Source organism: Pipistrellus hanaki (assembly GCF_964339955.1).
Source record: "Pipistrellus hanaki genome assembly, chromosome: 5".
Classification (NCBI taxonomy): Eukaryota; Metazoa; Chordata; class Mammalia; order Chiroptera; family Vespertilionidae; genus Pipistrellus; species Pipistrellus hanaki.
In genome coordinates this window covers 54,342,058-54,354,808 of record NC_140507.1, presented here as the reverse complement: position 1 = coordinate 54,354,808, position 12,751 = coordinate 54,342,058, and the positions used below count along the sequence as shown (strand labels likewise).

Here is a 12,751-nt window from a genome sequence, read left to right as displayed (position 1 = left end):
ATTACCCAGCAAGTTTGGCCATGCTGTTTCAGTATTTTAATCGCATTACAACAGTAATTATTAGAATGCAAAATGCAGTGGTTCCTAAGTGGAATTGAAAGAAAAGTAAGAATATAGGTTATTTTAAGACAGATCTTTAGGTGGCTTTTCTTTTCCTTTGAAAAGTCTAGAAAGACTGACTATAAAAAATATACATAATTTTATTGATTTGAGAGGAAGGGAGAGGATTAGTGAGATAGACACATCCATAAGAGAGAAACATTGAGAGAGAAACCGATCTGCTGCCTCCTGCTCACCCCCTACTGGTGTAGAGCCTGAAACCTGGCATGTGCCTTGACTGGAATCAAAATGTGACCTCCTGGTTCATAGATTGATGCTTAACCACTGAGCCATGCCAACCAGGCAAGGCTGACTTTTAATAGTCCTATTCACATTTCTTCTCCACTTCCTTGGGATGTGGTAGTTGTGGCCTTCCACCAGTGTTGTGTGAGTGCCCCTTAATTATACAGTAAGGGGAGTGGACGGGGTGCATCTAAGGTTCACTGACTCTGCCATTCCCGGAGCCCATGAGATTTTTTTCCTGCTTACCTGCAGGCCAAGTGCCCTTGCCTCCTGCTAGGATTATTTAGCTGTAGCTTACATTCGCCTCTGTTTCATTCTGGGTGTGAACTATATGGCTGTGAAGAAGTACCTTCATGTTCTTTGTGTTGCACCATTTCAGGAGCTAGCGTGTCACCAGGCGGGTAGTTGATACTGATTTTCAGAACAAAGAATGACCTTTGAATAGCTGGAGAGTGTTGGCTGCCAGGTGGATAGCCAGGATTGTATAAAGAAGTCATCAACTGCTAATGTCTTAAAAAATGAACCCTCTTTGGCATTCACTAGGTCCCTCCTCCCCTCCCCCCCCCCCCCTTTTTTTTAATTTGATGCCATTCTCTTCTCTCTTACCCCTTCTAGGCATTGGAGTAACTCTTAAAAAAAAAAAAAAAAATCTCTGCCTACTCCTTGTACAGCTGAAAATCACTTCTTATTTCCTGTCCTTGCATCAACTTCCTGCTGCCAGGAAAGGGTGGCTGAGAGTGGTTTCCTGACTTCTGGGAAAGAGCTTCCTTGTTCTCACCACTCTGCCCTTGGGCTGCCCCTCTAACTGGCAGAATAACAGTTGTCTGCCAGAGAGTCCTAGGAATTTTTGCCTGATGGAAGTGAAATTTGAGAACTAAAAGTCACTTTTCTTCCAATCATAGCTGGTGTAAAGTGTGGTCGTGGGAGTGGGAGGACAGGATTTTGTAAGGTTTAAGTTCAAGAATTAATATAGACTAGTTTTTGGAGGTTTTTTTAGACAGGAGGCCCAGGTATAACTCTCTTTCCCAACCCCATGTGAGCATGAATAACTTAATGGAAATCCTGCAGTCACTACTAAACAGTGCATTCAACAAGTATTTGTAAGCGTGGTTCTCCTTCGAAATCAGCTCGCATGCCCAAAAGGGCTGCATGGGAGCCAAAAACAGTATCAGACTTGCCCATCCCCTTCCAGTGTCTAGTACTTCAGGAGATATCAGAGAAGGGGATGAGGTGTTGGATTTCTCCTGTGAGAATGCTTTTCAGCAAAATGAACTCTTGCCCTTTTTTTTTTTTTTTTTTTTTTAATGTCTTGCCTTTTTTTTTTGTCCTAACACCTGATGCTCTTCCAAGATGTCCCAGGGCACTCTGACTAAGAGCGCATTTCACCAGCCTGGCACCTCAGTTGTTACTTGAATTCCCTGCCATGTGGCAGGAAGTGCCTCCAGATTTTCTTTGACACCCAAGGAAGAAAGGCGGACAGATGATATGTCAGCTGCCCACCACCCCCACTTCCAGCGGAAAGTAAATTCTTGTTTCATGTGACGACTAATTATTTTTGATATCTCAGAGCCTGATGGCACATTTTACTTTAAGAAGATATATATACAACAGTGATACGTTTTTCTAGTCTTAAGAATGCATTCATTTTATATCAGAAAATCAAAGAATGTCTTGGTATGTTTAGGCATGTTTTATTAATTTTCAAAGCAGTTTTATTCTCTCCCCCCTCTCCCCCCCAGGGAAAGACCCATTCTCATGATGTCATTTCATTGGGAGATGGAGCGCCTTTTATTTTTTTGTGCCATCTGAGTTTTACATAAGGTCTGTGTAACTCCTGTTCTTCAGATTTGAGCTTAGAAGCAACTTCTTTCCAAAGCCCCCATAGAGTTGGCCTCTCTTGTGTGTTCCCAAACACCCCAAACTTGCGCCATTTAATAGTCAATTTACCTGTTAGCTTGTCTGTTTTTCCTGCTCGACTGTAAATTCCTTGCTACCGTGTTTCCCAGAAAATAAGACATCCTCCGAAAATAAGACCTACTTACAGGTTTCCTTCTGAGTGAAATATAAGGCATCCCCCCAAAAATAAGGCCCCCCCCTAGGCTAAACATGAGAGATATGGTCCACTGATTCTGAAAGAAATGGAGTCACAAGAAATTCACCAGGAAATTCAGGAATTGGATTGTTATGATGATGTTCCAGAAGATGATGACATGATTGTCATTGAATAAATAAATTCTTGATTCTGTAGGATTCACAGTTTGTCTGGTTTGTGTTGACAACTACCATATACAGGTAATAAATTTCCTTTATTTTAATTTAACAATAAATGTGTACCGTATTCTTCATGGAAAAATAAAACATCCCCTGAAAATAAGACCTAGTGCATCTTTGGGAGCAAAAATTAATATAAGACACTGTCTTATTTTCGGGGAAACAGGGTATCATGGACATTATCTTGCTTCTTGTGGTAAACTGACATAGTGCTTGGCGCCCAGTTAGCCACACTAGATATGAATGGGCAAATGCAAATTATGCTAAATAGCAACTGTATCTCATTATTCTGAAAGCCTTTTCCTTCCCCAGTCCATTCACTCATTAGATTTTAAGTAATAACATAAGATAGAGGAACATAAACTCAGAAACTCACCACGTAGACTGGGTGTGGGCTGCTGAAACAAGTTTCTCTTATTTTTATTGCCAGACTTTTTGTTTGTTGCTCCTTTCTTCTCACCCCAGAGTCATTCAACTTGTTAGCATTCACATTTGGAAAGAGGTAAGGGCCAGACTCAGTAGACACAAACTGGCTGAAAGCTACAAAGTTGGTCAGGTCTTTCTTGTCTTTGAGTGCTGTTTTAAAATCTAGAGACAAAATAAAAATTGAACACTGAAACTATGTCTTTGATTTGCAGTGTGGCCCTTAGACTCCCTGTGACCTCACCCAGGGTGTGGCTCCACATTACCAGTTTGGGAATGTTTTTACCTTACTAGTTAACATCAGTTAATAAGCTAATTATGTGACACCCAGCAGGTGTTATGTTACAAGTATTGGATCAATGAATAATTGTAATGGAAGCTGAATATAATTAATTATGTGATGTTGAGGTGTTCAAATGTAATTCCACTTAAGTTCCATCTTGAAGCTAGAGCACTAGGAGGGATCACTGATAAGGAAAAGAGGCATAGAGATGCACGTGACTGATGTTTGAGTTGTGTCCAGATTTAACCTCCCCCACAGTAGGAAAATGCAGATGACCCTCTTCTTGAGAGACTTGTGCAGCTCTGCGGACTGCCTGCTGGCCCACCCCTCCTCTCCTTTGTTCACACCCTCTGCCTCTTCACACTCCTGTTCCACACGTCCCCATTGGGCTCCGCTGCTCCAGGTCGCCATGCAACAGCACATTCTGTTCTGTCTGTCTGGAGTTCTCTTGTTCCTTCTTCATCTGCTAACATTGACTTGTTTTTAGAACTCAGCTTAAGGACAGTAACTGCAGGAAGCTTTTTCTGCCCCTCAGTCTGATTTAGATGCTCCCCTATTTCCAAAGCATCTTTACAATGGTGCTTTCCACTCTATTCTGTAATCTTTGATTCTCAGTCCTTTCTGCTAGTCTCAAGCAGAGATGATCCTGCAAGGTCTTGTTGAATGAGCAAATAAACTTTGATTTTTCTAAATATTCTTGTAGAGGTAGTGCTAAAAACCACCTAAAATTGGACCTTTATAAACTATACTGTATATACAACTTTAAAACTAGTTTTTAATATATATTGTGTCACATAATAAATTGGTGTTATTTATAACTTACACATTTATAATTCATACTGTCTTTTTTATGATAATCCTCACCTGAGGATATTCTTCTATTGGTCTTCAAAGAGAGTGGAGGGGAGGGAGAGAGACACATCAATTGGCTGCCTCCCACATGTGCGCCAACCAGGACCGGGGATCAAGCCTGCAACCAAGGCACTTGCCCTTGACTGGAATCGAACCTGGGACCCTTCAGTTTCAGGCTGACACTCTCCACTGATCCAAACTGGCGTGAAGGGCTAATTTATACTTTCTATTCCCTGTTTTATTCATACTGTAACACATCTTAAAACCACACAACTTAGGATAGATTTGTGTAGTGGTTAAGAGACCTCTGGAGCTTGTCTGTGTGAATTTGAATTCTGGTATTGCCACTAGAAAGACTTTAGGCTGATTATTCATCTTTTCATTTTTCCAGTCCTCACCTGAGGATATTTCTCTATTGATTTTTAAGAGAGTGTAGAAGAGAGAGGAAAGATAGAAACATCGATGTGAGAGAAACACATCGATTGGTTGCCTCCTGCTCGTATCCTGACCAGGGCCTGAGCTGGGGAGGAGTCTGCAACCAAGGTACGAGCCCTTGACTGGAATTGAACCTGGGACCCTTCAGTTCGCACTGAGCCAAACCGGCCAGGGCTGCTTATTTATCTTTAACCTTGGCTTTCCCAGCTGTACATTTTTGGGTTAAAAATCAATCATATCTACCTCATAAGATTGTGGTGGGGTCTGAATGGGATAATATGTGCAGGTAAAGCTCTTGCATAGCATCGTCCTGAAAACACTGCCGATTTTTCTCATCCTGGTTATTTGTGAACCCATGCAATTCTTAAAATTGCAGAGTGGTTGTATATTCTCAGAGCAGATGGTAGATGTTGTCAATTCTCCACACTGACGGAAGAATTGCAGATTAGTGATGTGGAGGAATGACAGCTTCGTGAGACATCATGCCACCTTTTATGACTCTAACGTGGTACCTGCCTGATGTCTCATACAGCATCGTGAGCCATTACATCAGCACCACCCATGAGCTATACTTAAGTCTGAAGGGCAGAGCAGGCTCATCGCCCGTGAGGCCCACGACAGTAGTCATCCCTGGTGCCAGGGGCCATGATGTTTCTTACAGTTTCTCCTGCACTGGAGGGAAAATAGATGCGAATACGTTCTCTGAAAGTTATTATTATTTTTTTTTTCATTAACCCTACAGAAACAAGTTTGTAAACAGTGTGGAAAACTAACAGGACTTGGTTAAACTCTTGTGAAAATGTTGCTAATAAGCTTCTAGAAACTTACAGAAGCAGGCAGGCAACTCTTGGAGGAAATAGGAAGAATAGTAGAGGAAATAGGCAGGATAGTATGAAGTGTGACTTACGCATGCTATACATATAAATTCAGTGCTCAGAGAGTTGTGCCAAGAAAGGACTTCGTTTCCCCACACCTGTTTCAGCCATTGGTAACGTGACTATGAGTCACTTTTAGAGTTGGTGCCTTCTTGCTTGTTCTGGAATAAGCATTAGCAACCTTTCTTTTCTTCTTCTTCTCCCCCCCCCCCCCCCCAAAAAAAAGACACTTTTATTAAGCTAGAGAATCTCACCGAGCAGTTTGTATAGCATGTAAAAAGTGCTTACCCCACATACCCATGAATGAATTAAAATGCATAGTTTAGAATTGGAGGTAAGTTTGCTGAATAATGGCTTAAGGTAAAATAATGGTTTAGGATAACAAAATGCTTTTTAATTTTATATGTGGAAATATTTTCAGGCCTTGAGGCATGAAATATTTTGCATTGATTAAGTTGAGTTTCAAATGTCCAAATGCCTTTAAAGCAGCAGGTGAAATTATATTTAATTTTACTTTTGTGATGACCCAGGGTTATTTTGAATATGTGTGTTTTTGGTACTTCAACCCAGTTTAGTTTCCTACATGTGCTTTATCTTGTCTTTATCTTAATGTCAGACTGCCATTTCCCCTTCCTGCTGATGCTATTCTTAATTAAAACATTCTCTCTTTGTACAGTCCATCAGTGGTTTGCTGCCAGTAATTTCCTTTAATTTGTGGATTCAGTAATCGAGGTTGGAAATACTTTTCTGTTAAACAAAGGCAAGATTCTGAGTAAGGGCCACGGCATGTCGGGCCTTTGCCACAAGAGTTTTCTATAATATGTACTTCCTGTTTAGGAATCCTTTTCTAAAGGATGGTAGCTTTTAGATAGTCTCAACTTTAAGAAAGTGGGCTTTTCCTGTAACATTTTGCATTAGATGCTCAGGACATTTATTATTGGTATCATTAAAATTTTTTCTCTCTGCTTTGTAAACAGTCAAAATTTGCTGTGTGATGTCACAATTGTGGCTGAAGACATGGAAATCTCTGCTCATAGAGTGGTGCTGGCCGCCTGCAGTCCTTATTTTCACGCCATGTTTACAGGTATGAAATATTTTAGTTATGGGTATTTTTAAAATGTATGCAAATCCTGGCTTTTCTTTCTGTATTTTTTAATTAACATTTACTTTTATGAAGTGAAGCATTGTAATGCAAGAGAATTCCTGCTTTGTTCCAGATTCTCATCTTTCATTGTTGTAATCATGCTGTGTGTATGTATACATTACATACTCATACAACTTTACCCTCCATTTTCTTCCTGTACATTTATATTTACATAATGTCAACTCAGTTTACCTTTTTGCCATTTATAACAGCTTCTGGTATTTTATTATTTTGGCAAAAAAATCCTTCACTATTTTACACATTTTCAAATGATTCTCATGTTAGTTTCATCCAAAGAGATATTTACTTAATGTCCTTTGATTTGGAAAAACTTAGAAAATAGGAGGTATACTTAGACATCTATAAAAATATATAGAATTATTTTAGTTCTTCTGGGGGGAAAAAAAAATTGTGCCTGCCACACTTAAAGTGTTTAGCTTCATTCTTTTAAAAAAAATTAAACATAAAAAATTAAACATAAAAAATTTTAAACGAAATGAAGTTCCAACAATGAGCATGTATTTTTAGAGTATGGGTAGGTGCAATGAAGTACTTATAAACACAAGTGTAGCAGTACAAAAGAGCACAAACACAAAGTTATTCATGCTTTAGAAATTATTATGTAATTTCTGTGGTTAACAGTGTTACTAGGTTACAGAACGGTGTAAGAGTGCTTCCTGCCTCAGTAGCTTATTGTGTCACTGGGGAGATGAGGTGTGCACAGTTAAATACGTAGTAGTGTAAGGAAGATCTGTGTGCCCAGAGCAGTGATGCAGAACTGAGAGGAGGATCTGACATTTCCTGAAAAGTATTGGAAATAAAGTGTTTACACAGATGAAGATGGGTATAGAAGGCCATGTGGAGAGAATGGGCTTAGTGTTTTGGGAATAGAGAGAAGTCTGGAGGTCACCTCACTTTTCAGCCTATTGAAGTCTTGCTGTTCCTGAACTGAGTCAAATAATCCAGACTGTGGGAAGCATGGCTGAGCAGCTGTGAGCCAGGTTGGGATAGTGATTTGGAGAAATGCGTTTACTGAGTGATTTGAAAAGGCAATACTTACAAAGTGGAGTAGTCAAATTTTTATGTCCTGGGGAGGGGGGTGGTCCCTTCAGTCTCTTGATTTGCATCTTGTTTGTTACTTTTGAACACTTGAATAAACATAATCTCCAGGCTTTTAAGAGGAGGATTCAACTTGAAACGTGCTGATTTAACTTAGGAATTCCTTAATAAAGTTCTATTCTCTGTAAGTGTCCTTTCTTCAGATGTCACTGCTATTGCCACTTCCTTGTCAGAATTATCAGACCTTTGGGATCATCAGTCACTTTATCAATCTGTGCTTGACTATATCGCTTTATCAATCTGTGCTTCAATTTTCCCATCTGGAAAATCGGGATTTAATCTTTGCTAAAACCCTAAGAAGAAGTAAAATTTCTAACTTCTTAGGGTTTTTGCAAAGATTAAATGAGATCATATATGTGAATTTCGTAGCACTTTGCTTGGCACATAGACAATGTTGGTAGTAATTATCTTGCCTATTATTATTAACTAGAGGCCCAATGCACGAAATTCGTTACAAGGGACTTTGTCCTTGCAGCCCCGACTACATCAGCTGACCCTCAAAGCCCCTCGAAGCCCCGGCTTTGTCTGGTCTGGAAGGTTGTTTGGCTGTTTGATCTAATTAGCATATTAGTTCTTTATCATATAGAATATTATTTACTCTCAATTCCTAAATGGGATATTCTGTAAGAACTGAAGATTGAGAAAGTCTTAGACAATTTTGAAAATATTGTCATTTCCATAGTTACAGAAATATAATGATCAACTTAAAACTACAAGATTAAGGTTAGTTTCCTTTCCTCTTAAAAGGCAACACTTTCTCAGCCTTAGATATCCAGAGACATGGATGCTGGAGATGGCATTCTTATGTCTTTATCTTTCTTCTGTTTCCTTTATAATTTAACTACACTTCAGTTTCCCTTATTTAAAAAAAATTTTTTTTTGTCCTGCGGTTCTCAACTGTTCATGTTTTAGTTGACATGCAATTTATGAATATGGAACTTTGAGTCTATTAATTATTAAAAGCTCTGATAAGACATTTGAGTCTTTTATTCCTAGTGTATCTCAGTTTACTTACAGGTGGGCACTTCTTGCAGTTCAATCTATTTCTGCCTGAGAATACTTGGTCGAATTTTGGACTATTATGTGCTAAGATGGATGCAAAACAGGGATACTATGTTAATTTCTGGCACATATAAAATGTGAACTGATTACCTCCATTGGGTGTGGATTTTTTTTTTTTTTTTACAATTTTATTGAGTCATAGTTTACATAAAATTGACCAACTTAACATGTGGAATTCAGTGATTTTTAGTAAATTTAATGAATGGTACATCACCATAAGTATATTTTATTTTATTTATTTATTTATTTATTTATTTATTATTATTTTTTTTTTACAGAGAGGAAGGGAGAGGGATAGAGTTAGGAACATCGATGAGAGAGAAACATTCATCAAATGCCTCCTGCACCACACCCCCTACTGGGGATGTGACCACAACCAAGGTACATGCCTTTGACTGGAATTGAACCTGGGACCCTTGAGTCCGTAGGCCGATGCTCTGTCCACTGAATCAAACCGGTTAGGGCACCATAAATATATTTTAGAACATTTTTATCCCTACATAAAATTTTTTAAGTTTATTCATGTCATAGTATGTATCATCAATTTGTTCCTTTTTATTGCTGAATAGGTTCCATGTTATGAATATTCCGTATTTTGATTGTTCATTCACCAGTTGATGGGCATTTGAGTTGTTTCCAGGGTTTGGCCGGTATGAGTAATGCTGCTGTGAACATTCATGTGTAGTTCTTGGTGTGGACAGATATTTTAATTTCTCATAGGGATATATATCTAAGAGTAGAATTGTTGGGTTATGTGGTAAATTTATATTTTTAACCTTTTTAAAAAACTGCTATGCTCATTATTTACAATAGCTAAGAACTGGAAACAGCCCAAGTGCCCATCAGTAGGTGAGTGGGTAAAAAAAAGTGTGGTATATTTATACCATGGAATGCTATGAGGCTATGAAAAAGAAAAATCTCTTACCCTTTGAGATAGCATGGAGGGAACTGGATACCATTAAGTAAAGTGAAATAAGACAGTCAGAGAAAGGCAAATGTCATATTATCTCACTTTTATGAAGAATTTAATGAATATAATAAACTGATCAACAAAAAAGATCCAGAAACATTGAAGCATCCAATAGACTGATATATTTCAAAGGGAAGGGGTGGGACAGGAAGAGATTAACAAAGAATTTATATATCCATAGCATATGGACACAGACTATAGTATAGTGAAGGCGTGGGGTGGGGCATGGGCTGGGTGGAGTGGGGAGGGACAAAAGGGGATACATCTGTAATACTGTGAACAATAAAAAATATATATTAAAACAAAACAATAAAGCTACTATGCTGTTTTTCATGGTGCTGCATCCATCTATTTTCCCACTAACAATACACCAGGGTTCCCAGTTCTCCAACTTCCTTGCCAACACTTGTTAACCTCTGTGTGTTTTTTTAACTGTAGTTATTATAATGAGTATGAAATAACATTTCCTGTCATTTTAATTTGCACTTCCCTAATAACTAACGATATTGAGCATCTTTTCATCTGCTCAGTAGTCTAGGCTTTTATGCTTCTTCAGTAAGAGATATTGTTTATTTATCTGGCAATCTTTATATGTTTTTTTCCTGAATCCACTGAATAGTCAACAGTTGACAGAGATTAGGCAGAGAAGATATGGAGATTTGGTAGTTTAATGTGCATATTATATTCATTTAATATTTGCTAGAATATGAGTTGTCTTGGTCTGAAGCCCTGTTAAAATTTACTATAAAAAATAGAGTGAAGATCAACAAATAGACCTTTGCATATTTCTCCTCTGTCATACATCACATATATTTATATTCTCTTGCTCAGTGGGTAACCAGAAGCGTTTACAGTGGCACAGGACGTTACCCTACTCTTGTTTCCCCATGACTCACCCTCTTAGAAAATGGGGAATATGCATATGACCTTTCTTGGCCCTTGTTTTTAATCTCCCATAAACTGTAGGTGAGTTTCCATTCAAATTCTAGCAGCTAAAAAAAATAATTCTGATACTCCTCTTAGTTCTAAGTATTTGGATGGAGAAGGGAGTTGAAAAGTAATTCTGTGATTTAGTCACAGGTTTTTACTTTGTGAGATATGGGCCTATTTACAGCAAGGCCAAGTTAAACTGTTACTTGAGAAGGAATGGGTCAAGTTGAGTTCTTGTGTTTTTTAATTATTTGTTACAAATGTGGAATTTAAAAAAAACTGTCTTGCCTACAAATTTGAGGCTAAAGTATCTGAAATGCAGTGGGGAAATACTAAACTTTAATTTTCACTCCTGTGTGCTTTAAAAAAAAGTTTTATTGATTTTAGAGAGAGAGGAAGGGAAAGGGGGAGATAGAGAAACATCAATGTGAGAAAGAGAGAGATTGATTGATTGCCTCCTGTGTGCACCCTGACTGGAAATCAAATCGGTGACCTTTCAGTGCAGGAAATGACACTCAACCAACTGAGCCCCAATGGGCAGGGCTTGATTATTCCTTTTGTCATATTGAATATGATTCGGTAAGGTAAATTAGAATTGGAAAAGACAGATTATCATTTAAATGATTAGTAAGTGAGGTTCTTTAAATAGTGGTATAGCCAAAACCGGTTTGGCTCAGCGGTAGAGGGTTGGTCTGCGGACTGAAAGGTCCCAGGTTCGATTCAGGTCAAGGGGATGTACATTGGTTGCGGGCACATTCCTGGTAGGGGGTGTGCAAGAGGTAGCTGGTCAATGTTTCTCTCTCATCGACATTTCTAGCTCTCTATCTCTCTCCCTTCCTCTCTGTAAAAAATCAATAAAATATATTTTAAAAATAAATAAATAAATAAATAGTGGTATGTATGGTTACATTTGTCTAGATTCATGTTTTCATTTATCAAAGAATAGTTATTGAGCATCTTCTTGTGCCAGACATTATCCTAGGCTTCGGAGATCGTAGAGATGAACAAAACAGACAAATCTGTACTCATGATTCTCATCGGAGAGAGGAGGAAAGGTTAGACTGAGTAAACGTAAAAAGATAACTGATTGCTGTGAAGGAAATGAAATAGGTTATTGCACATAAAGAGCATAAGTTAGGCTGTGCACCATTTAAACCATACAATGTAAGGAATTGTGTTCTGTCATAATGGGAAGGTAGGCTGGGCCCCAGGCACGATTGCTTCTGCAGCTTGCAACTCCTTTTGTACAGGAGTATCTGCTGTATCTGCACCCTCTGTTCTCAATAAAAATTTTATCCTTAAGTTGCTTCCCCTCCTGAATGCAAGATTCCTACCAGAGTGAACTCCACAGCACACGGAAGGAGGACGATTGTCATTTTCTCTTTTAGAAGCCAGGAGACCGCTTCCAGAAGTTTCTCAGACCAGATCAAAACTGGCAGGGGAGTGTAGTTCCCATGTCTGCCTTAGATTAGTTGTAGAACTGGAGAGTTATGTACCATGACCACCAGAGAGTGGCTGGCAGGGCATTCGGGTCAGCTTGCCAGAATGAAAATACGTGTGTCAGTAGTGTCTTTGTAACCCAAGACTAATAGAGATCAAAAGGTCAGTAATGATTAACCTAGATGACAAGTGGAGCTAGAGGAGTAATGGAATACATATTTATTAAATATAGCTGTAAATTTATCATTCACTTCTTAGGGTTTCAGCATATGAGAAGCTTCTGTATTATACTTTTCTGTTTTTTTTGAAATATTTTTATATGCTAAAACAATAACTGAAATTAGAATGATAGTATTTTTTTTATTGAAATGATTTTATGTTTGCCATCTTAAACCCATTCACTTTTTAGAACTTTAAAAGGGGTAAAGTTACCAGTTTATGCGGGGCTTCAGGAGTCCTGATTAAACTTCTTTAAAATGTAAATGTTCCTATTCACACATATGTCCTTAAGTTTTTACAATTTGAAGGACTTCATTTCTTTTTTATTTTATTTTTATATATGTATATTAAATATATTTTTATTGATTTCAGAGAGGGAGAGAGTG

The 12,751-nt window shown here is 38.3% G+C and overlaps 1 protein-coding gene across 1 annotated transcript in view; it reads left to right on the top strand.

Moving 5' to 3' along the window:
* The window catches only part of KLHL2 (kelch like family member 2), a 77,862-nt gene that overhangs the window by 15,881 nt on the left and 49,230 nt on the right, over nt 1-12,751 (top strand). Inside the window, exon 3 of the mRNA XM_084883977.1 lies at nt 6,459-6,565. Within this exon, the coding sequence (XP_084740103.1) occupies nt 6,459-6,565 (107 nt within the window). The remainder of the gene's footprint in view (nt 1-6,458; nt 6,566-12,751) is intronic.